This window comes from Anomaloglossus baeobatrachus, chromosome 1, assembly GCF_048569485.1.
Source record: "Anomaloglossus baeobatrachus isolate aAnoBae1 chromosome 1, aAnoBae1.hap1, whole genome shotgun sequence".
Classification (NCBI taxonomy): Eukaryota; Metazoa; Chordata; class Amphibia; order Anura; family Aromobatidae; genus Anomaloglossus; species Anomaloglossus baeobatrachus.
In genome coordinates, this window is record NC_134353.1 from 610,146,339 (window position 1) to 610,169,061 (window position 22,723).

Here is a 22,723-nt window from a genome sequence, read left to right on the forward strand (position 1 = left end):
CGGGTTCCGTGGCGGCAGCGGGTCAGTAGTGGAGCAGGCCGTAGCGGTGAGTGTCCCAGTGTCCGCAATCCCGGTTCAAATGATGGAGCGGCACATGAGCTCCCACCCAAGAGCTCCATCTGCACACACACTGACTCCCGGCACCATCAATTGAACTGGAACACTCACTGCACAGCCACCGCAGTCCGCACAACCACCTGCCGGCTTGCACGCACAGAGTGGGAGCCAAAAGGCCACCTGCCCGCACAGAGAGGCAGCTGGCCCCCAGGACAGAGAGGGAGCCGGCACCAACAGGCACCTGGCTGCCCGCACGCACCCATAGGCACCTGGCTGCCTGAACGCACCCTGTCGCCGCATAGACAGCCCCCCCAGGTAAGCTATATTCAGATTTTAAGATGCACCCCTCACTTTCCTCCCAAAATTTTGGGCAGAAAAGTGCATCTTATAATCTGAAAAATACGGTAATTCATTTAATGCCAATATGAAACAGGTAATGGATAATCTCCAGTCAGGGCACAGGTAGGACTCACCTTTACATTTCTCCTGTGCCTCTTTTCCTTCATGTGTTTATGTGCAGAAGGTATGGAGTCAACTAGGGCATCACAGAGCTTGCAGGTATAAATAGCTGTAGGATACCGTCGGGGACGCTTTGTGGGGTATAATTAGAAATAAAGAAAAAAAATTAATGTTTGTGTGCAAGTGTATTATTTATAATATATATTAGGAGTCAAACTAAAACATTACTAGTATATACAGAATAAAAAGAAAAACCCATTGCATCATATCCATTTTTTGCGGACATAGGGAAATCTGACAATTAAGCAACAGTTTCTAACCAATTTAAGGTGTGGAGTATGGCATGTGAAATAAGCAATGCCCTCTTTAATGTGCCAACATTTTAATCACCATGAATAGAAAACTGAAGAAAATTCGGAGCCCATAGAGCACCTGTTTCTTACCCGCTTCAGCCTGTAGATACAGTCCCGCTTCAGGCGCTCCTCAGCTTGGTGCAGGCCTAGCAGATCTTTTTTGGACATCTTAGACTCGTCTATGACTGGGCTGCCAAGACATTCATCATCTTCTCTTTCCGACTGCGAGTGCTGTCGCTCTCGTTTTATGGGGGTCAAATAATCTGTATTAGAAGTATTTAAATATGTATTTAATATTTTTGATAGAAAACATTTAATATCCAAGAGTCTAAAAATAAAAGACTTGATAAATTGTGAAGGTGATTAGGGGTTCCAATATAGAATGCTTTATAGATTTTGTATCGCATACTAGGACATGTGAGAAACATACTTACCATGTGTGGCTAAAAGTCAGTAAATAAGGTTTCTTTGTTACCTTATTCCTTAGAATATGTGCTCACGATCAGGACTCACTGGGTCCTGGACGCAGCGGGTCCTGACCTGCGGGGCCACACGTCTCCTCCGCAGGAGAACGCAGCTGCTTGTACCCACGATCAGGGATCAGTGCCCTGTGGTCTCTTGCTTGTGTTCTCCCTACAGAGGACGCATGTGAATCTGCAGCAAACTGACATGCTGCGGTCTGGAAAGATGCTCCGCAAGTCAGTGTTTGCTGGAGGGTGGGGGGGGGGGGGGGCAGCACAGAGAGCATCAGATTTCAAGAAATCACATCCACTATGCTTGTACTGTACAACGCAGCATTTTGGGCAAAGTGAAAACACACTACATCCAAAACAGAGCAAACACTGATCGTGGGCACGTACCCTTATGCGGGCGTCACACGAGACGATGCGATCGCACCCGCCCCCGTCGTTTGTGCGTCATGGGCAATTAGTTGCCCGTGGAGCACAAAGTCGTTAAACCCCCGTCACACGCACTTACCTGCTGAGCGACGTCGCTCTGGGCAGCGAACATCCACTTCCTGAAGGGGGTGGGACGTTCGGCATCACAGCGGCTGGCCAATAGAAGCGGAGATGAGCGGGACGTAACATCCTGCACACCTCCTTCCTTCCACATAGCCGGCGGCCGCAGGTAAGCTTTGTTCATCGTTCCCAGGGTGTCACATGGAGCGACGTGTGCTGCCCCGGGTACGATGAACAACCGGCGCAGAGAAGAAGAAACGACTTTTTGAAAATGAGCGACGTATCAACGAGCAACGATAAGGTATTTTTGCTCATTCACCGTCGCTCGTAGCGGTCACAGGCTACGATATATCAAACGATGCCGGATGTGTGTCACTTACGACGTGACCCCTACCGACATATCGCACGATATTTCGTCTCGTGTGGCGCCCGCATTAGGCTTGCTCAGGGTTAAAGAAATAAGCTTTACTTCCCTCTCCAAATTCTTTTCCATAGTCTTTGCTGGCAGAAAGTAACATGACTGCTGCAGTCAGTCACTGGGCACAGTAATCATCCCAGTGGGTGAAGCTTTGGTGAGGAATAGCCAGGGTAACCTAAGCACACAAACATTAAAACATGAAAAGGGAACCAACTATCAGGATTCTCATATATAAAGTAAAGCTAGTGCTATACTGGTGCTAGTATGCTGAATGTAACCATAACTTTTGTTTTGTGCCGAATTTAACGTTTATGACGGCGACAGGGAGACGAAGACCAGGCAGGCAGACAAGGTGGGAATAGATAGCAAGACCCAAACCACATATTCCCTTACTGTTGCACCTGTCAATCAAATAGCAGTGCATTGCTGGAACTTTACTTTACATACAGTATTTCTCAAATAAAACTTCCAATCTCAGAACAGGTATGGTTACATTCAGCATCCTAGAGCCGGTATAGCACTGGCTTTACATTATATGAAAATCCTGATGGTTGGTTGCCTTTAAAATATTTAAACCCCCCCAAACTAAATTCCTCATGTTGGCCCAGGACAACTTGGGCACCACTGCATGAATCCATAGAAGTGTTAATAGTTTGAGAACACCATCCTTTCCTTAAAAAACAGCCATCCATTCTTCTAGGTACTCCTGCACAGGGTTTGATGGAAATTGTCAGGGATGTTGTGCCAAACATCTTTAAAGGGGTGGTTCACCCATTTTTTTTATTTTCTGTATGAGCTCTACTTACCTTTCTAGGCGTCTTCTCCATTGGCTTCTGTTTCCAGATCTGGCACTGAGCGGCGCTATCCTGCACGCTCAGTGCCGGTCACATGACCCCCTGGAGCTGTGGCTGCCGGCATCCTCTGACGTCCCGGCATTTCCGGGCTCTCAAACAAGACGGGTACGTCACAGGATGCCGGCGCCACTCAGATTGAGTGACAGGGCTGTGGGCGGTGACTACCGCACGTCACAGCTCAGCATCGAGGGGAGGATCCGGAGGACGTTTGTGTGGAGCCGGCTAAGCGTCCTGCAGATGGTGAGGCTGAGGCACGGGGCGCCAGTGTGCAGTACAGGGGGGGGGGGGGGGGGGGGGGGTCTTCAGCTGAATCCCCCCCTGCACGTAAGTATGTGATCACACTGTCCACCCGCCCTCTCTGCTGCGATGTCAGGAGAGCGGCCGGTGTCGGGCAGTGTGATCATCTGCTCCTCCCAGCAGCAAGACACTGACAGGCATGTCACCACTGTGCTCTGCCACCTGTCCTGCTGCATGGGACCAACTGTCTGCACTCTGTCACCTGCACCACAAGTCACAGAGTGGAGACAGTTGGTGACAGAGCACCTCTGCCCCCCCCCCCCCCCCCTGTTCTTTCCCCACTCTCTTCTCTCCCCCCACTCTTCTCCCCCTCCCCTCTTCCCCCTCTTCTCTGCCCCCCTCTTATCCCTCTCTCCTCTCTTTTCCCGCGCTCTCTTCCCCCCGCTCTCTCTTTTCCTCCCCCCCGCTCTCTCTTTTCCTCCCCCCCGCTCTCTCTTTTCCTCCCCCCCGCTCTCTTTCCCCCCCCGCTCGCTCTCTTTTCCTCTCCCCTGCTCGCTCTCTTTTCCTCCCCCCTGCTCGCTCTCTTTTCCTCCCCCCTGCTCGCTCTCTTTTCCTCCCCCCTGCTCGCTCTCTTTTCCCCCCGCTCGCTCTCTTGTTCTCCCCCCCGCTCGCTCTCTTTTCCTCCCCCCCGCTCGCTCTCTTTTCCTCCCCCCCGCTCGCTCTCTTTTCCTCCCCCCCGCTCGCTCTCTTTTCCTCCCCCCTGCTCGCTCTCTTTTCCTCCCCCCTGCTCGCTCTCTTTTCCTCCCCCCTCGCTCTCTTTTCCTCCCCCCCTCGCTCTCTTGTTCTCCCCCCCGCTCGCTCTCTTGTTCTCCCCCCCCCGCTCGCTCTCTTGTTCTCCCCCCCCGCTCGCTCTCTTTTCCTCCCCCCCGCTCGCTCTCTTTTCCTCCCCCCCGCTCGCTCTCTTTTCCTCCCCCCCGCTCGCTCTCTTTCCTCCCCCCCCGCTCGCTCTCTTTTCCTCCCCCCCGCTCGCTCTCTTTTCCTCCCCCTGCTCGCTCTCTTTTCCTCCCCCCTGCTCGCTCTCTTTTCCTCCCCCCTCGCTCTCTTCTCCCCCCCCGCTCGCTCTCTTGTTCTTGTTCTCCCCCCCGCTCGCTCTCTTGTTCTCCCCCCCGCTCGCTCTCTTTTCCTCCCCCCTGCTCGCTCTCTTTTCCTCCCCCCTGCTCGCTCTCTTCTCCCCCCCGCTCGCTCTCTTGTTCTCCCCCCCGCTCTCTTTCCCCCCCCCCCCGCTCGTTTTCTTTTCCTCCCCCCCCCCCCCTCGCTCTCTCTTTTCCCTCGCTCTCTCCTGGCATGGTCAGTACAGAAATCTCTCCATCGTGGAGGGGTGAGAGGGAGTAATAAACATGGAGTCCCTACTGTGTCTGTGTATTTATTTCTAATAAAGTATTTTTCTCTGTGTGGTCTTTTTTTTTTTAAACCCTTTATTGGAGATTCTTAATGGCCAGGTCAACCTTGGCCTGACATTAAAAATCTCGGGCTTTATACCAGCGGGTAAAACATAGCTGGTATTAACCCCTTATTACCCAGCGTGCCACCTGCCACCAGGGCCACTGGAAGAGTTGGATACAGCGCCAGAAGATGGCGCTTCTATGAAAGCGCCATTTTCTGGGGCGGCTGTGGACTGCAATTCGCAGCGGGGGGCCCAGAAAGTTTGGGCACCCTTCACTGCGGATTCCAATCCCTAGCTGCCTAGTTGTACCTGGCTGGACTCAAATTCGGCGAAGCCCATGTAATTTTTTTTTTTTTTAATTATTTCATGAAAATTCATGAAATAAATAAAAAAAAAAAAAAAAAAGGGCTTCTCTATATTTTTGGTTCCCAGCCGGGTACAACTAGGCAGCTGGGGGTTGGGGGCAGCCCGTAGCTGCCTGCTGTACCTGGCTAGCATACAAAAATATGGCGAAGCCCACGTCATTTTCTTAAAAACGTTTTCAGGGAAAAACCTTTATAAAAAAAAAAAGCTTCCCTGCATTTCTATTGCCAGTGAAAGTAACACCAAGCAGCGGGGGCTAGCAGCCAGTAGCTGCTTTGGTTACCCTTAGCAACAGAAAATGCAGCGGGAGCCCACAAACCATGTGATTTTTTGTTTTTTTTTATTTTTAATGAATTTTTTTTTAAAAAAAACTGCATGGGCTTCGCCCATCGAGCACCAGAGCATTTTACTGCTCAATTCATCCCAAGTAATCAGATGACTCCAGTGTCGGCCGATTACTTGTTCTGTGTCCCCCTGCATCCATCGCAGCGTGTACGGGCTGTGAGGTCAGCGGAGTGGAGACAGTGACATGCTCTGCTCTGACACAGTGTGCTGCATGTCACTATCTTTCTCCACTCTGGCACTTGTAGTGCAGGTGACCGGATGCTACATGTCACTAACTGTCTCCATTATGGGACTTGTTGTGCAGGTGAGAGAGTGTATACAGTTGGTACTATGCAGCAGAAATCACAGAGTGGGGCAGTTAGTGACATGTATCATCCGGTCACCTGCACAACAAGTCCCAGAGTGGATACAGTAACATGCAGCACACTATGTGTCAGAGCAGAGCATGTCACCAACTTGCTCTGCTCTGTCACCTGCGGTGCTGCATGTCACGTTTTTGCCGCGATTTGGTGCCTTTTTTGCTGCGTTTTTGCTCACTGCGTTTTTAATCAGTGCACAATGCCATTAAAGATTGTTGATGAAAAAAATAAAAAAGGTCTGATGTCATTTCCTAATTCAAAATGTTCATTGTATGCAGGAGAGCAGACAGCAGCTGCAGAACTACAAGGCTCAGCATCCTCCATCGAGGACTGTATGCAGTTTTTTACCCAAAAAGAAAAAAAAATGACGTGGGCTTCGCCATATTTTTGTATGCTAGCCGGGTACAGCAGGCAGGTACGGGCTGCCCCCAACCCCCAGCTGCCTAGTTGTACCCGGCTAGGAACCAAAAATATAGAGAAGCCCTTTTTTTTTTTTAATTATTTCATGAATTTCATGAAATAATTTAAAAAAAAAAAAATGACGTGAGCTTCGCCTAATTTCGGTGTCCAGCCGGGTACAACTAGGCAGCTGGGGATTGGAATCCACAGTGAAGGGTGCCCAAGCTTTCTGGGCACCCCCACTGCGAATTGCAGTCCGCAGCCACCCCAGAAAATGGCGCTTTCAAAGAAGCGCCATCTTCTGGCGCTGTATCCAACTCTTCCAGCTGCCCTGATGCCGGGTGGCTAGCCGGGTAATAATATACAGCTAGCCCTAACTCCATTATCAGCTAGCCCTAAGCCCGAAATTCATGGTGTCACGCCAATATTAGACATGGCCACCATGAATTTCTAGTAATGATAAAAAAAAAACACAACACACAGAAAAATATTTTTATTAGAAATAAAACACAACACAATTAGTGACTCCATCTTTATTGAAATAAACCCCCCTCCGCAGTAATCCTGGGTTAGGGTCCCGCGCCGTCCAATCAGGATCCAATATCATCTGATCGGTTTGCTGGAAGGCAAAGCGATCAGATGATGTGTCAGGTTAGGCTAGTTTCACACTACGTCTTTTTAACATCCGCTGAAAACGTTTTTTTAGCGGAAGTACGGATCCTGCTTTTACAGCAAATAACGTATGCAAACGCATATGTTATTTTGCAGGATCCTGCACTGGATGTTTAGGGGCGGGCATTGGAGTCATGTGATCGGGAGTGAGGGGAACTAGACTGGGAGGAGGCTTCTGACAGCTGCAGACGCTGGTAACCAAGGTAAACATCGGCCTTGGATACCCGATATTTATCTTGGTTACGAGTGTCTGCAGCTGCTAGGAGCAGGGCTGCCTGCACGCGTAACCAACGTAAACATCGGGTAACTAAGAGAAGTGGTTACCCGATATTTACCTTGGTTACGAGTGTCTGCAGCTGCTAGGAGCAGGGCTGCCTGCACGCGTAACCAACGTAAACATCGGGTAACTAAGAGAAGTGGTTACGCGATATTTACCTTGGTTACGAGTGTCCGCAGCTCTCAGGTGGGGGAGAGGGAGGGAGGGAGGAAGGGGGAAAGACAGATAGAGAGAGAGAGGGTGAGGGAGGGAGGAGGAGAGAGAGACAGATCACGCGAGACTGGTTCTGGGCATGCTCAGTACTTTCTGGGCATGCTCAGTACAAAAGCAGGATCCTGTCTATCAGCACGCCAGCGTTCACCTGCGTTTGCGTGCGTTATAGTCAGGATCCAGCAATTTGCAGTATTTGGACGGAGCTCAAAAACGCTACAAGTAGCGTTTTTGAAACATGTTAAAAAACTGCAAGTCACTGGATCCTCACTATAACGCAGGCAAACGCAGGTGAACGGATGTTAACGCGAGTCCATTGCAAATGCATTGAAATGAAAACGCATTTGCACTGGATCCGCTTGTCCGCTAAAGAAGGGAATTTTGTTTACTTACCGTAAATTCCTTTTCTTCTAGCTCCAATTGGGAGACCCAGACAGTGGGTGTATAGCTACTGCCCTCTGGAGGCCGCACAAAGAACTACACTTAAAAGTGTAAGGCCCCTCCCCTTCTGGCTATACACCCTCCCGTAGGAGTACAGATTCCTCAGTTTTAGTACCAAAGCAAGAAGGAGGAAAGCCAATAACAGTTTCAAAAACAAATTCAATCCGATAACACGATCGGAGAACTTAAGAAACAACATGAACAACATGTGCACCCGAAAAAACGAAACCCTAAGAACAAATAGGGCGGGTGCTGGGTCTCCCAATTGGAGCTAGAAGAAAAGGAATTTACGGTAAGTAAACAAAATTCCCTTCTTTTTCGCTCCTAATTGGGAGACCCAGACAGTGGGACGTCCAAAAGCAGTCCCTGGGTGGGTAAAAAGATACCACATGAACGGGCTGTCAGACAGCCTCTTCCTACAGGTGGGCCACCGCCGCCTGAAGGACCTGTCTACCTAGGCTGGCATCTGCCGAAGCGTAGGTATGCACTTGATAGTGTTTGGTAAACGTGTGCAGACTCGACCAGGTAGCCGCTTGGCACACTTGCTGAGCCGTAGCCTGATGCCGCAATGCCCAGGATGCACCCACGGCTCTGGTAGAATGGGCCTTCAGTCCAGATGGAATCGGAAGCCCAGCAGAACGGTATGTGTGAAGAATTGGTTCCTTGATCCACCGCGCCAGGGTGGATTTGGAAGCTTGCGATCCCTTATGCTGACCAGCGACTAGGACAAAGAGCGCATCAGAACGGCGTAGAGCCGCCGTGCGAGAAATGTAAATCCTGAGTGCTCTCACCAGGTCCAACAGATGTAAACCCTTTTCAAATTGGTGAACTGGATGCGGACACAAAGATGGCAAAGTGATATCCTGATTGAGATGAAAGGAAGAAACCACCTTGGGAGAAAACTCTGGAATTGGACGCAGTACTACCTTGTCTTGGTGAAACACCAGGAAGGGAGATTTGCAAGATAACGCCGCTAGCTCGGACAGTCTTCGAAGAGACGTGACCGCCACAAGAAAAACTACCTTTTGTGAAAGCCGAGAAAGGGGAACCTCTTTCAAAGGCTCGAAAGGCGGCTTCTGGAGAGCAATGAGAACCTTGTTCAGATCCCAGGGTTCCAATGGCCGTCTGTAAGGAGGAACGATATGACAAACTCCTTGGAGAAACGTGCGTACTTTAGAAAGCCGTGCCAAGCGCTTCTGAAAGAATACGGATAGCGCGGAGACTTGACCCTTAAGAGAGCTAAGCGACAAACCTTTTTCCAACCCAGACTGCAGGAAGGAAAGAAAAATTGGCAATGCAAATGGCCAGGGAGAAAACCCTTGAGCCAAGCACCACGCTAAGAATATCTTCCACGTTCTGTGATAGATCTTAGCTGAGGATGGTTTTCTAGCCTGTCTCATTGTGGCAACAACCTCATGAGATAAACCTGAGGCCGCTAGGATCCAGGACTCAATGGCCACACAGTCAGGTTCAGGGCCGCAGAATTCAGATGGAAAAACGGCCCTTGAGACAGCAAATCTGGACGGTCTGGTAGTGTCCACGGTTGGCCTACCGTGAGATGCCACAGATCCGGGTACCACGACCTTCTTGGCCAATCTGGAGCGACGAGTATGGCTCGATGGCAGTCGGACCTGATTTTCCGGAGAACTCTGGGTAACAATGCTAGAGGTGGGAACACATAGGGGAGTCGGAATTGCGACCAATCCTGAACCAAGGCGTCAAAATCCGTTGGACTTCTTGAAAAGCTTGGCGACTGCGTGTTCCCCCTTGGTGGTTGATGTACGCCACCGCCGTGGAATTGTCCGACTGAATCCGAATCTGCTTGCCTTCCAGCCATTGTTGGAAGGCTCGCAGGGCAAGATAGATTGCTCTGATTTCCAGAACATTGATCTGCAGGGTGGACTCTTCCAGAGTCCACATCCCCTGAGCCCTGTGGTGGAGATACACCGCTCCCCACCCTGATAGGCTCGCATCCGTCGTGACCACTGCCCAGGACGGGGGAAGGAACGACTTTCCCTGTGACAATGAGGTGGGGAGAAGCCACCAACGCAGAGAGTCCTTGGCAGTCTGAGAGAGGGAGACAGTCCTGTCGAGGGACGTCGATTTCCCGTCCCATTGGCGTAGAATGTCCCATTGTAGAGGGCGCAGATGAAACTGCGCGAACGGGACTGCCTCCATTGCTGCTACCATCTTTCCTAGGAAATGCATGAGGCGCCTCAGTGAGTGCGACTGGCTCTGAAGGAGAGATTGCACTCCAGTCCGTAGCGAGCACTGCTTGTCCAGTGGAAGCTTCACTATCGCTGAGAGAGTATGAAACTCCATGCCAAGATAAGTCAGAGATTGGGTCGGGGTTAGATGAGACTTTGGAAAGTTGATAATCCACCCGAAACTCTGGAGAGTGTCTAGTGCCACCTTCAGACTGTGTTGGCATGCCTCTTGAGAGGGTGCCTTTATAAGCAGGTCGTCTAGATACGGGATGACCGAGTGACCCTGCGAGTGCAGAACAGCTACTACTGCTGCCATGACTTTGGTGAAGACCCGGGGGGCTGTTGCCAGACCGAAAGGTAACGCTACGAACTGCAGGTGTTCGTCGTGTATGACGAAGCGTAGGAAACGCTGATGCTCTGGTGCGATCGGCACGTGGAGATACGCATCTTTGATATCTATTGATGCTAGAAAATCTCCTTGAGACATTGAGGCTATGACGGAGCGTAGGGATTCCATCCGGAACCTCCTGACTTTTACGTGTCTGTTGAGCAACTTTAGATCCAGGACGGGCCGATACGATCCGTCCTTTTTTGGGACCACAAACAGATTGGAGTAAAAACCGTGACCTTGTTCCTGAAGAGGGACGGAGGTCACCACTCCTTCCGCCTTTAGAGCGGCCACCGCCTGGAACAGAGCATCGGCTCGGTCTGGTGGTGGAGAAGTTCTGAAGAAACGAGTTGGCGGACGAGAACTGAACTCTATCCTGTACCCGTGAGACAGAATATCCCTCACCCAACGGTCTTTGACGTGTGACAGCCAGATGTCGCCAAAGTGGGAAAGCCTCCCACCGACCGCGGGTGTGGGAATCGGAGACCGCAAGTCAGGAGGACGCCGTCTTGGCAACGGGTCCTCCGGCTGTCCTTTTTGGGCGTGACTGAGACCTCCAAGAATCTGAGCGTCTCTGGTCTTTTTGAGTCTTTTTTGACGAGGCGAATTGGGACCTGCCCGGTCCTCGAAAGGACCGATAACCAGACTGACCCTTCCTCTGTTGGGGTCTGTTTTGTCTGTGTTGCGGTAAGGATGAGTCCTTACCCTTGGAGTGTTTGATGATTTCATCCAAACGCTCTCCAAACAATCGGTCACGAGAAAAAGGCAAATTGGTTAAGCACTTCTTGGAATGAGAATCTGCTTTCCAATGTCTCAACCACAGGGCCCTACGCAAAACAACGGAGTTGGCTGACGCCACTGCCGTGCGGCTTGTAGCGTCAAGAACAGCATTAATCGCGTACGACGCGAATGCCGCCATTTGCGAGGTCAATGGTGCTACCTGCGGGGCAAATGCACGTGTGACGGAGTCAACTCGCGCAAGCCCGGCTGAGATAGCTTGGAGTGCCCATACGGCTGCAAAAGAAGGCGCTAATGACGCTCCAATCGCTTCATAGATGGATTTCAGCCAGAGCTCCATCTGCCTGTCAGTGGCATCTTTAAGTGCCGCTCCATCTTCAACTGCAACCAAGGATCTAGCTGCAAGCCTGGAAATTGGAGGATCCACTTTTGGACACTGGGTCCAACCCTTGACCACCTCAGGGGGAAAAGGATAGCGTGTATCTTTAAGCCGTTTAGGAAAACGCCTTTCAGGATAAGCGTGGGGTTTCTGGATTGCGTCTCTAAAGTCAGCGTGGTCCAGAAAAGTGCTTAAAGTACGCTTAGGGTATCTGAAATGGATTCTCTCGTGCTGCGAAGCTGACTCCTCCACAAGAGGAGCTGGTGGGGAAATATTTAACATCTTATTGATGTTAAATATAAGATCATTAACTATGGCGTCACCATCTGGTGTATCTAGATTGAGAGCGGTCCCAGGATCAGAATCCTGATCAGTTACGTCCGCCTCATCACCCATAGATTCATCTCGCTGGGATCCTGACCATTGAGATGAATGTGAAGGCCCGTCATAGCGAGCCCGCTTAGGCTGCCCGGGGCCATCGTCCGAGTCAGAGTCTTCACCCTGAGGTGGATATGCCCGTCCCGGAGCTTGGAGCTGAGGGGGACCAGGGGGCAATGATTGCACAGTGTCCGTGGCCTGAAGTACAGGCCTAGCTCGCAATGTGTCAAGAATTTGTGACATAGTGAGAGACATTCTGTCAGCAAAAGCTGCAAACTCAGTTCCTGTCACCTGGACAGCATTCACAGGTGGTACACCCTGGGTCACGTCCAGCAGAGGTCCCGACTGTGCAAGCGCCGCAGGGGCCGAGCACTGCACACAATGGGGGTCCGTGGAGCCTGCCGGTAGAAAAGTCCCACATGCGGTGCAGGAAGCATATAATGTCTGCGCCTTGGCACCCTTGCGTTTTACGGGCGACATGCTGCTGGCTCTCTGCAATGTGAGAGAGTCTATAGCCAAAGGGCGACCAGCGCTATGCAATACAAAAGTATTTGTAGAAACAAAATACTAAGAATACTACTGGCACAAGAGGGGGTGAGCCCTGAGGGCTGCTTACCGCCCGCTGAATAGCGGGTAAGAGGCTGCAGAATTCCTTGTCTGGGTCTCCCCGGCTCCCCTCTGCAGCGCAGCGTGTCAGCAGGAATGGCTGCCGGCGTCTGTGGAGAGGGGCGGTCCGTGGGAGTTCCCAAACAAAAGTGCGGGAAACAGTGTCCCCTCTGTGCCGATTGTGAGGGCTGGAGTATGTAAAAACGACTCCAGCCCTCGGCGCTGATGCACTGGCCAGCGTCCCGCCCCTCTCCTGACTGGCAGGTCTGGGGGCGGGAACGAACGGAAGCAGGCCGCAAAAGCCGGGGACTCGAGTTATCAGCGCGGCCGCCGTAAAAGCGCGGGCCGCGCTGAAGTCCCCGGCGCACCACAAGTGCCAGCCGCGCCGCAGTCCCAGCGGCCGGCGTGACCGATTCCTAGACGTGGCCAGCGTCCCGCCCCTCTCCTGACTGGCAGGTCCGGGGGCGGGAACGAACGGAAGCAGGCCGCAAAAGCCGGGGACTCGAGTTATCAGCGCGGCCGCCGTAAAAGCGCGGGCCGCGCTGAAGTCCCCGGCGCACCACAAGTGCCAGCCGCGCCGCAGTCCCAGCGGCCGGCGCGACCGATTCCTATAAGTGTGCCTGCTTCAGCGAAGCTGAATGAGGCCATGGCACAAGCGCCGTAGCGCTGCTGTCCCCCGGCGCACTACAACACCCAGCATGCTGCGGTGTGAGCGCCTGCACGGGGACACAGAGTACCTTGAGGAAGCAGGGCCATGTCCCTGATGTACTCCGCTCCATCCAGCATCTTCTCCAGGGGCTGTAGATGGAGCACGGTCTCAGTGCCTGGAGACCAGTAAATCCCACTTCACCCAGAGCCCTGTAAAAAGGGATGGGGAAGGAATCAGCATGTGGGCTCCTGCCGCCGTACCCGCAATGGGTACCTCAACCTTACAAACACCTCCGACATACAGTGGGGTGAGAAGGGAGCATGCTGGGAGCCCTGTATGGGCCCTCTTTTCTTCCATCCGACATAGTCAGCAGCTGCTGCTGACTAAAAACAATGGAGCTATGCGTGCGTGTCTGACCTCCTTGCGCACAAAGCTAAAACTGAGGAATCTGTACTCCTACGGGAGGGTGTATAGCCAGAAGGGGAGGGGCCTTACACTTTTAAGTGTAGTTCTTTGTGCGGCCTCCAGAGGGCAGTAGCTATACACCCACTATCTGGGTCTCCCAATTAGGAGCGAAAAAGAAAACGTTTTCAACGGATGTTAAAAAGACGTAGTGTGAAACCAGCCTTAAACTACGTGAATCCCATCACACATCAGCTGATTGTATAATCGGCTTTTATACAATCAGCTGATGCATCAGTAGAAAAAAAATAAATAAATAAATAAATACTCACGTCTGTGCTGATTACCGGCAGCTCCTGGAGCGGAGTCTGATCCTGGCCCATCACTGTAGGAGCTGCCGGTAATCAGCTGATGAAGTCCCCTGACGGCAGGATCAGCTGATAGCCGGCCGGGCGCGAAAAAGCCGGCGAGACTACGATCAGCTGATGCGTCAGGTGACTGCATCAGGTGATCCACCGCCAGGTCCTGCAAGCTTCGTGCATGCACCGGGGAGACTGCACACAGCCGAAGCGGCGGGACAGAGACAGGGGCTGGAAGCAGGCATGGCACCGGGACCCTGCAGACAGGTGAGTATGACATACACACACACACATACACACTCACTCACACACTGTATATATACACACACACACTGTATAAACGCACACACACTGTATAGGCGCACACACACTTTCTTCCCCTGGCTGTGTAGAGCTGCTGCTGTCTCTGTGTAATTGATCTCAGTGCACATCCACTTGGAAGAGGCAGGGAGGAGGGTTTGGGTGGGAGCAGAGTGGGTGTATTAGACACAATGGGTGTTTTAGATAAGCCAGACACCGTCCTAGAGCCACAAAGAATTCTGGGACTTGTAGGAACTGAACACAGGAAGTCAGAGGAGAGATTAACCCCATCAGAGCTGGAGCCAGCAATGAGCATGTGCTGCTAGTGCACAATGAAAGGTAATTTTGCTGAAAAAACATAATAGATGTGTTGAGGGGCACATATTAGCAAGATTTATCAGAAAAAAAAAATCAGTTTTGGTAACTGGACAACTTCTTTAAGAACCACAGTTGTGTGGATGCTGGCTTGTGCAAATACTCAACATAGAGTCTGTGTGGTATTATATGAAGAGGCCGGGCTCTCTGGAGCCACATCACTTCCAGGACTACTTGTTTAAGGATAGTTCTTAAAAGCACCACTCCAGCAGGTTTATTTCCCACCCATCACTGGAGTGGTGCTTTAACCAAGTCCCCTGCCCCTTAGCATATACTCTCCTTCCAGCGGCTTTACTGGTTACAGATGCTGCTCTGGTACAGCGGCGCCATCTTGTGACTAATTTCTGAATGGCTGGGAGTCAGAAATAAAATCACAGGCTGCCAATGCATCTGTAAGAGCCAGAGTGAGCCTCTGAGATTTATTGACCTCTGCCGCGTTCCAGCAAACACTGGAGCTACCGGCAGGTCACAAACTGACTGACACCAACCGGACTGGGGTGTAGAGTGATTAAGCAGTCAGAAGGAGCGTATAATACAGGCGTCAGGGAATGTACGTTTAAAGCATTGGTGCAATATATGAAAAGAATAAGCATGCTGGAGTGCTGCTTAAATGACATTGGTTGTATGTTTCAGGTCACAGATCTTCTGCAGAATAGGTTTAGAGGCAATCTGACACCTCCCTGATAATTATGCACCAAGTATCTGACCTTTTCTCGGCATTGAGGATACTAAGAAGTGGGCAACATTGAGGACTGTAGATACAGAGGTCAGACAATGAAACAGAGGTTGTCACACCAACAAAGTACAGATTAATCAAAATATCTAAATAAAAAGTTCCTGTGTATATATAATCTTATAAATGTGTCCCTGCTATGTACTATGTAATGGCCGTGTCTGACCGTAGAGGAACATGGTCTGTTTATACCACATCTCCTGGGCCGGGGAGGACGCAAAACAGTATACGGATAGGACAGCATGGGATTGCAGTGGATTATTTTGGTGAGGTAAAAGATGCTTAAAAACAGACAGGAAGCGGTTTTACCTCACAGAAAGCAGTAGATGTGATCATCATCCTTTACATCCCTTCCAGATTAGAATATGACAAGCATTGCCATCAGCTTAGAACGGACGGCCACCAGTGGTACCCAGCTACAGCTAATTATTGTTCTGAAAAGTCTGTCCAGAAGTGGTCTTTATAGAATTGTGAAAAATAACTGACATGAAAAATTCAACTGACTCAATGGTGCAGAAAAATACCACTAGGGTTTCTGGGGTGATGGGTAAAAATGTGAAATATTTTGTAGCTCATTTGCCAAACGGCTGAAGAATGATACAATAATGAATGTCTTCAGTGAAACATGGTGGAGGTGCCTTCCACGACAAGGGCTGCATTTCAGCAAATTAGGATTTGGTCAGGAATTAGGATGTCCCCAATGCCGAGAAATACAGCTAGATATACTCATCTATCATGCAATATCAGGGAGGTGCATAAATAGTGCTCAATTTATTCTACAGCATGACAACGATCACAAACATGCAGCCAATAACATTAAGAATTATCTTGCATGTAAAGTCTTGGAAGAAGTGATGCTATGGACCTCACAGAGCCCTGGGCTCAGAGTATGAGTAGTTATAGGAGGAGATAGAAGGATTTGCATAAGTCTACATCCTCACATCTGTGGTTAGCTCTCCAAGATGTTTGGAACAACCTCCCTGCAGAGTTCCTTCAAATAGTGTGTGTGTGTGTGTGTGTGTGTGTGTGTGTGTGTGTGTGTGTGTGTGTGTGTGTAGAAAACTTGAAGCCACTTGTAGCACCATTGTGTGTGGATACAGGTAGTGTGTATTGTACATTCAAACATGGCATAATTATGGGCATTATTTCCCATACGCAGTAAACCTTCATATAAATATGAATTTACCAGAAACTCCATGATGATCTTCAGACAAATGTCCAGGCGGAGTTCCTTTAAGGGTTTGCCGTCTTCCTGCTTGGGTCACTCTGTCCCCACCCTCCTGCCATCTGGGGGAATCTCCAGACTCATTGGTTGAATTGTTTCTTGATCTGTTAGAATTGTGATTGCGACGGTCCCTCCAGTTATCAGAGTCGCTTCTCTGCTCTTCTGCTGACCATCGTTTGACGATGTCCTTGGGATTGGTGCCTGCTCGCCCACCAGGACTAAAGTTTTTTACAAAGTTCTGATGCGGCCCATTACGAGGACCATTGCCATAAATGACTGGGATGGCTTTCGGCTTGGGAGAATCCCTTTCTAATTTCTTTCCTTGGTATTCATGACCCAAATATGATGGATTCTTAGGACTTCTTTTAAAATCATCTTCATCTTTTAACACCTTTGCTCGGGCTTGATTGGCAGCATCTCCCATTTTTACAAGTTAAGCGAAATCACATGCCTAAAAGAAAAAACAAAACCCGCTGGATTAGTGTTTTAACTACATTGTTAACATGAGTGTTCCTGAGAAATTGTATACTTCCATGAACTAAAAACGAGGGTTGTGTATTTGGCACCCATAAAACCGTGTGTAGGCCACACTTTCAGAAATTTCAGAAGCAGAGGTATACAGTCATGGCCAAAAGTGGAGAGCAACAAATTTTGGGTTTACAGTTTGCTGCGTCAATGTTTTCACATCTTTCAGGCAGATGTTTCCACAGCTAGAAGCATTTCACACATTTTTACACTTATGACAAATACATCAAGTTTATGCAAAGACTTCTTGGGCCCAGTTAATTAAAACTAGTGTTTGCGCCTGTCTTGGCGATGGGATGCGCTGGAGTCAGGTGCTCCTACTTCATGAGGGTGGTGCACGCCTCTTCATAAAACTGGACCGTCTGATGAGTAACATGCGCCTCTTTGCGCTACGCCAGACATCTCGCTAAAGTCAGGTACTAAAGTGATATTTCTAACATAAGGAACAATATGTGTTCAAACCTGACACTAGGTAGCACGATACACAACCACAAGAGGTGATATACAAACAAAGATGTCTGCTAAGTTTAGCTCACACAATAATCCACTGTACCACAATGTGTCACAGGAGGAGCCACCAATCTCTCCACAATCAGGAAAAGACCAGGGAATTTAGCAGAAATTTCACTACCACACATAAAAGAAGTGTCCTACTGGGGTGCAGTTGGCCCCATACAGATATTTTGCATAAGACAAAAAAGGGAAAATGAAGATAATCTACTTCCCTGAAAAAAAAACAAACAGGTTTTCATCCCTGTCTAGCCTCTACGCATTTCTCCTTTCCCATTAAAGGTTCCTCAGGAGGCTTGGGGAGATCATATATGGTGGTAATCCATGGCTATAGGCCTATAGAGATTTTCTAACATAAGGAACACCACAGATCATCATGAAGTAGAAGAGCAGAGACGCCTGGTAAGTTTTATTTTTCAAAACCTCTGCAATAACCCCTGGCATGCTCGATCAGCTTCTGGGCCAAATTCTGACTGATGGCAAAACATTCTTGTCTAATCAGTGGTTGGAGTTCATAAATTCTGTGTTCTGATTTGTCCTTTTTGTGGATGGACCACAGGATCTCAATGGGATTAAGATCTGGGGAGTTTCCTTCCTGGCCATAGACCCAACACTTCACATTTTCTCCCCCTCTCCTACTCATCAAGCAACTTGTGTGATCTCTTTTACATTGCAACATGGTGCAAAACACATGGTTCACCACCACATCACTCTGCATCATTGCGAGAAGTGGCTCTTGGAGGGTACTTAGATGCCATTCTTTATGCATGGCAGTGTGCTTAGACAAAGTTGTAAGTGAGCCCACTACATAGGATGATAAAAAGCAACCCCAAACACAAATGGTCTCAGGATACATTACTATCGCAGGACACAGGACTCATGTAGCGCTCATCTTTTCTTCGGCTAATCATTCTTTCAGATCTCCCATAGAAAAAAAGTGAGCCCTACCACAAGTCCTGTGTCATGCCAGCAGCAGAACATCCTTAGGCCAGTCATGTGTGTGTGTGTGGTTGCTTTGTATCTAAGCTAGTGGGCACACTCACAATTTTGCCTAAGAGCACTGCTCTGAATAATGAAAAATATCTAAACGTCCTCCAAGAGCAACTTCTCCCAAGAATCCAGGAGTCATCTGATAAACTATGCTTTTGCTGGCATGATGGCACACCAAGTCACAAGAGAAAAAGGGGCAAAGTGGTCAACACTCAAAGGCCTCCTTCACAGGTCCGTGAAAATCATGCACGTTTTTCACGTACGTGTCAAAGGTGCATATTGCCCTCCGTGTGCTATCCGTGATAACACACGGAGAACAGGAACTTTCTGCTCACCTGTCCCTGGCGTCGCTGTCCGTGGTGCTGATTTATGGTCTCCGGCCCTGCCGACTCCCCGCTGCTGCTGCTTTCGGCCGCAGTGGAGTGAATATGCAATGAGGATAATGAGCGGGGGTCGGAAGCAAGTGACAGCAGCGGCAGAGACAGCAGTGCTGGAGAAGGTGAGTATAGAAATTCTTTTTATTTCACAGGCAAGTGTGTTTTCTCCGATGCGTGTCACACGGATCACATCCGTGCAGTCCGTGTGACACTGGTGATGCCGGAGAAAACTGATGTCTACATGTGGAGCACACGGGCACAAGTATGCTCCACACGAACACATGGTCCATGGCAAAACATGCACGTGTGCGCAGACCCGCTGATTTTAATGGGTCTACGTGTGCCTGTGTCCCCGGCACGTGAGGAAATGGACCAAACACGTACCGGAGACACGGACGTGTGAAGGAGGCCAAATGCAGCGACACACACAAACTAGGCTACCATTTAGCTTAGGAGCTGACATCGAGCATGCCAGGGAAATTGCAGAAGTCAGGAGAAATAAAGAACAACACTGTAAATATAGTTTTTGCATAATCTTACTGTATTTATCAAGAGTGTAAAAACTTAATACTTACATTTGTATTTCAGTAGTGGCAGAAACATCAGCCTAAAACCTTCAAAAACACAGTATCTTTTCACTAGATTTGGAAGCTTAAACCGAGTACCTCCTCCAATTGGTTCTTCTCCACTAATTCTGGACCGTTTTTTCTTCTTTCCCTCTCCAATACAACGTTTTGCACCCTGATTATAGATTGAAGTTTTCCATTCAATCGCTTAGGTGTATACCACAGAACCTCTATTGTTGCAGCCGTGTCCTCCTATAGAAAAATCCTCTAGGCATATACCACAGAACGTGTGGGCATTGAGCCAGTATCAGTCAGTCAAATGGAAAGTCTCCATCTTTATTTCCAGGGGGCATAACCTTGGCCCGGAAAAGCACAGAACAAAACGGAATGAGAAAAACCCTGTTGCAGAATAAAATTAAGCAACACCAATTTGAGGGGATACTCCCTCCCATTTACCAAATCTAATGAAAGGACCCCGTCCCTGTCCGCAATAGGTGTGAATAGACCTCTGGAAATTTAGGGTTGTGAAGGGAGACTGAACAATTCAGACATCCACATGCAATAGATCCACTTCACATCAGAAGGGTCACAACTAATGTTGAGCGAGTAGAGTCCGCTGCTCGCATATTCGTTACGAGTAGCGGGCGCAATGTAACTCAATGGGAAATACTCGCTAACTAGTGAGTAACCCGAAAGCCGTAATTTTCGTGCCAGTAGTTCGGGTTACTCACTACTTAGCGAGTATTTCCCATTGACTTACATTTTATCACGAGTAGCGGGCACAATGTAAGTCAATGGGAAATACTTGCTAAGTAGCGAGTAACCCGTACTACTGGCACGAAAATTACGGCTTTCGGGTTACTCACTAGTTAGCGAGTATTTCCCATTGAGTTACATTGTGCCCGCTACTCATAATGCTTATGTGAGTAGCGGACAGTACTCGCTAACAGCATAGGAAGTATGAATAGACGGGGCTCTGCAGAGCCCTATACGCAGGAAGGGTCCAGGAGAATAGCTGAAATCTAGTAACCTTGATAATAGCTTTTTAATCTAACTTTGCCTTGAACCATAGCCATGATAACTGTTCTATTAATTGAAAGGACAAACCCATTTTCTAAATAATAGTCAGCCTAGACCAAAATCCATATAGAACGTAGGCTGCCGCACCTAGGACAGTGCTGGGACAAAGTTCCAACACAATCAGCTGGAATATCATCTTTAGTGATATATAGATTAACCTCTTCTACTCTGGACATTTGGGTGGTGTATTTGCAAGTGATCTCTGAACTGATGCAGTCAATATTATTCCACCGGTGGAGCACACGGCTACACGTCATTTCCCCCCAGCACAGGTTCAAACTGTCATTAGCCACTCACATGGTCAAGATTGCCAATAGGGAATTGGTGCGGCATGAAAAATAGTTTTATTGTACTAGAAGGTAACTTTTTTAAACATAGGTCTAAAGACCATCTAATTTCTCAAGTTAGCTTACACAAGCATGACCAAAAATAAAGAGCTGTGAAATAGCAACACCTCAAGAGGCCAAAATTTGGGCCATACGCTGGAGATTAGTCGACGGAGAGAAGCTAGGAGACTATAGTTTGGGACATGGACACCTGAAAAAAAAAATGGGTCATATGAAGGTGGGAATATAGCTGGTATTGCATCTGTTCTATTGATATCAATGGGGGTCAAGTAAGGAAATTGGTCCATAAATAAACATTTCACTGCACCCAAGGCATGTGATTGCAGCCTTCATGGAGAAAACACTCCAGCTATAGTGTATACCAGAGAAAGCCAGGGCTGGGGAGGTGAAACCAGTTTTGGGTGGAGTCGGAGTCAGTAGGAATCTGCCAACTCCCATTTTAGCAATAATATAAATATACATTTATTTATAGAGCAGCATTGATCCCATAGCGCTGTACAGAAGGGGGGGGCACAACATACAGAGAGAATGATGACACCAGAACTGGAGTGGACAATTTAGGAATGATAAATATATTTATGTTCTAGCAATCTAAAGTACCTTTTATTATATATATATATATATATATATATATATATATATATATATATATATATATATATATATAATTAGCTCATGGTGCTGCAATGTCTCCTACAGCGAGTTTATTACCAACTAGCAGCTATTTAGGAGTTAATGACGGCTCTGTCTTACTGCCCCACACTCATCCTTATGGTTGGGGAGTCAGTGTGTACTCAATAATGGGGATTGAGTTGTTAGCATTCTCTGGGTAATATGTGGCATACTGGGAATGGCTGCCATACTGGGCTGCAGCCACCTGTCCGGTGGGTGGAAGGACAGTGACGTACAGTGGGAGGCACGGTCGCCATGGTGGGCTAGTCTGTGCACCTATCTACCCCCTCCAGGGGTGACATAGCCCGTGCCAAGCACAGCTCCCCATTCCCCGCATCCCCACAGCTAATGGCAGGAGGTACAGTGCAGGTCACAGCTAGAGACACGGGGCTGCCGCCGAGCACTGGGGGAATAACAAAGCGGCCGCACATACCGGGCCAATCCTGCGCGCTCCCAGTGCAGCCGTTCACCAGCCCTACTGCCTCCCGGCTTTTATTTGCCACTCTCCATCGTGCAGGTCGGCTCTTTCCACCCGGAAGTAAGCAACAACTGACACCGGAAGAGATTGTCCGCAAAAGAAATACATCCTCCTCGTCTTTCCGGCGCCGCATTGCGCATGTCAGCTCCGCTGCAGTACTGCGCATGTCCGTTAGTATAGCTGGCTGCAGTACGCCAGTGTGCCACAAGAGGGCTGCCGCATCGGTTCCTGGAGTCACCTGTGTGCTCAGTGGCGTCCTGTGAATGGGATATAGCCATCCATAGCTTTCCTGTGCACTTAGTATTTACTCTATTGCATTCTTTTTCTGTAACCCTTTCAGTCTAGTGGGAGTTTGATGGCATTATGGATGTATATACGATAAAAAACACGTGTTTTATCAAAGCCAAATACCAGGTAATAGCAAAAACAAAACAGCTTTTTTTTTAACTCCTTATAGACATGGAATGTACAGGTACATCCTAGATCAGGGGTCTCAAACTCAGCTGGGTGTATGGGCCGCACAGAGGAAAAAAATAATTTGGGGGCAGGACAAAGTGACATTTTTATTGGTACTATATATATATATATATAT

At 49.0% G+C, this 22,723-nt stretch overlaps 1 protein-coding gene across 2 annotated transcripts in view; it reads right to left on the reverse strand.

Moving 5' to 3' along the window:
• The window catches only part of TUT7 (terminal uridylyl transferase 7), a 160,246-nt gene extending 138,048 nt beyond the window's left edge, over positions 1 to 22,198 (reverse strand). For both annotated transcript variants that reach the window (XR_012724787.1, XM_075318525.1), the window contains exons 1-4: positions 22,087 to 22,198; positions 16,548 to 17,037; positions 960 to 1,132; positions 531 to 647 (exon numbers count right to left, since the gene is read on the reverse strand). Coding sequence is in view for 1 of the 2 variants with exons in the window: in XM_075318525.1 (XP_075174640.1) it covers positions 531 to 647; positions 960 to 1,132; positions 16,548 to 17,010 (753 nt within the window). In the remaining variant the exon portion in view is untranslated. The remainder of the gene's footprint in view (positions 1 to 530; positions 648 to 959; positions 1,133 to 16,547; positions 17,038 to 22,086) is intronic.
• Positions 22,199 to 22,723: the final 525 nt, after the last annotated feature.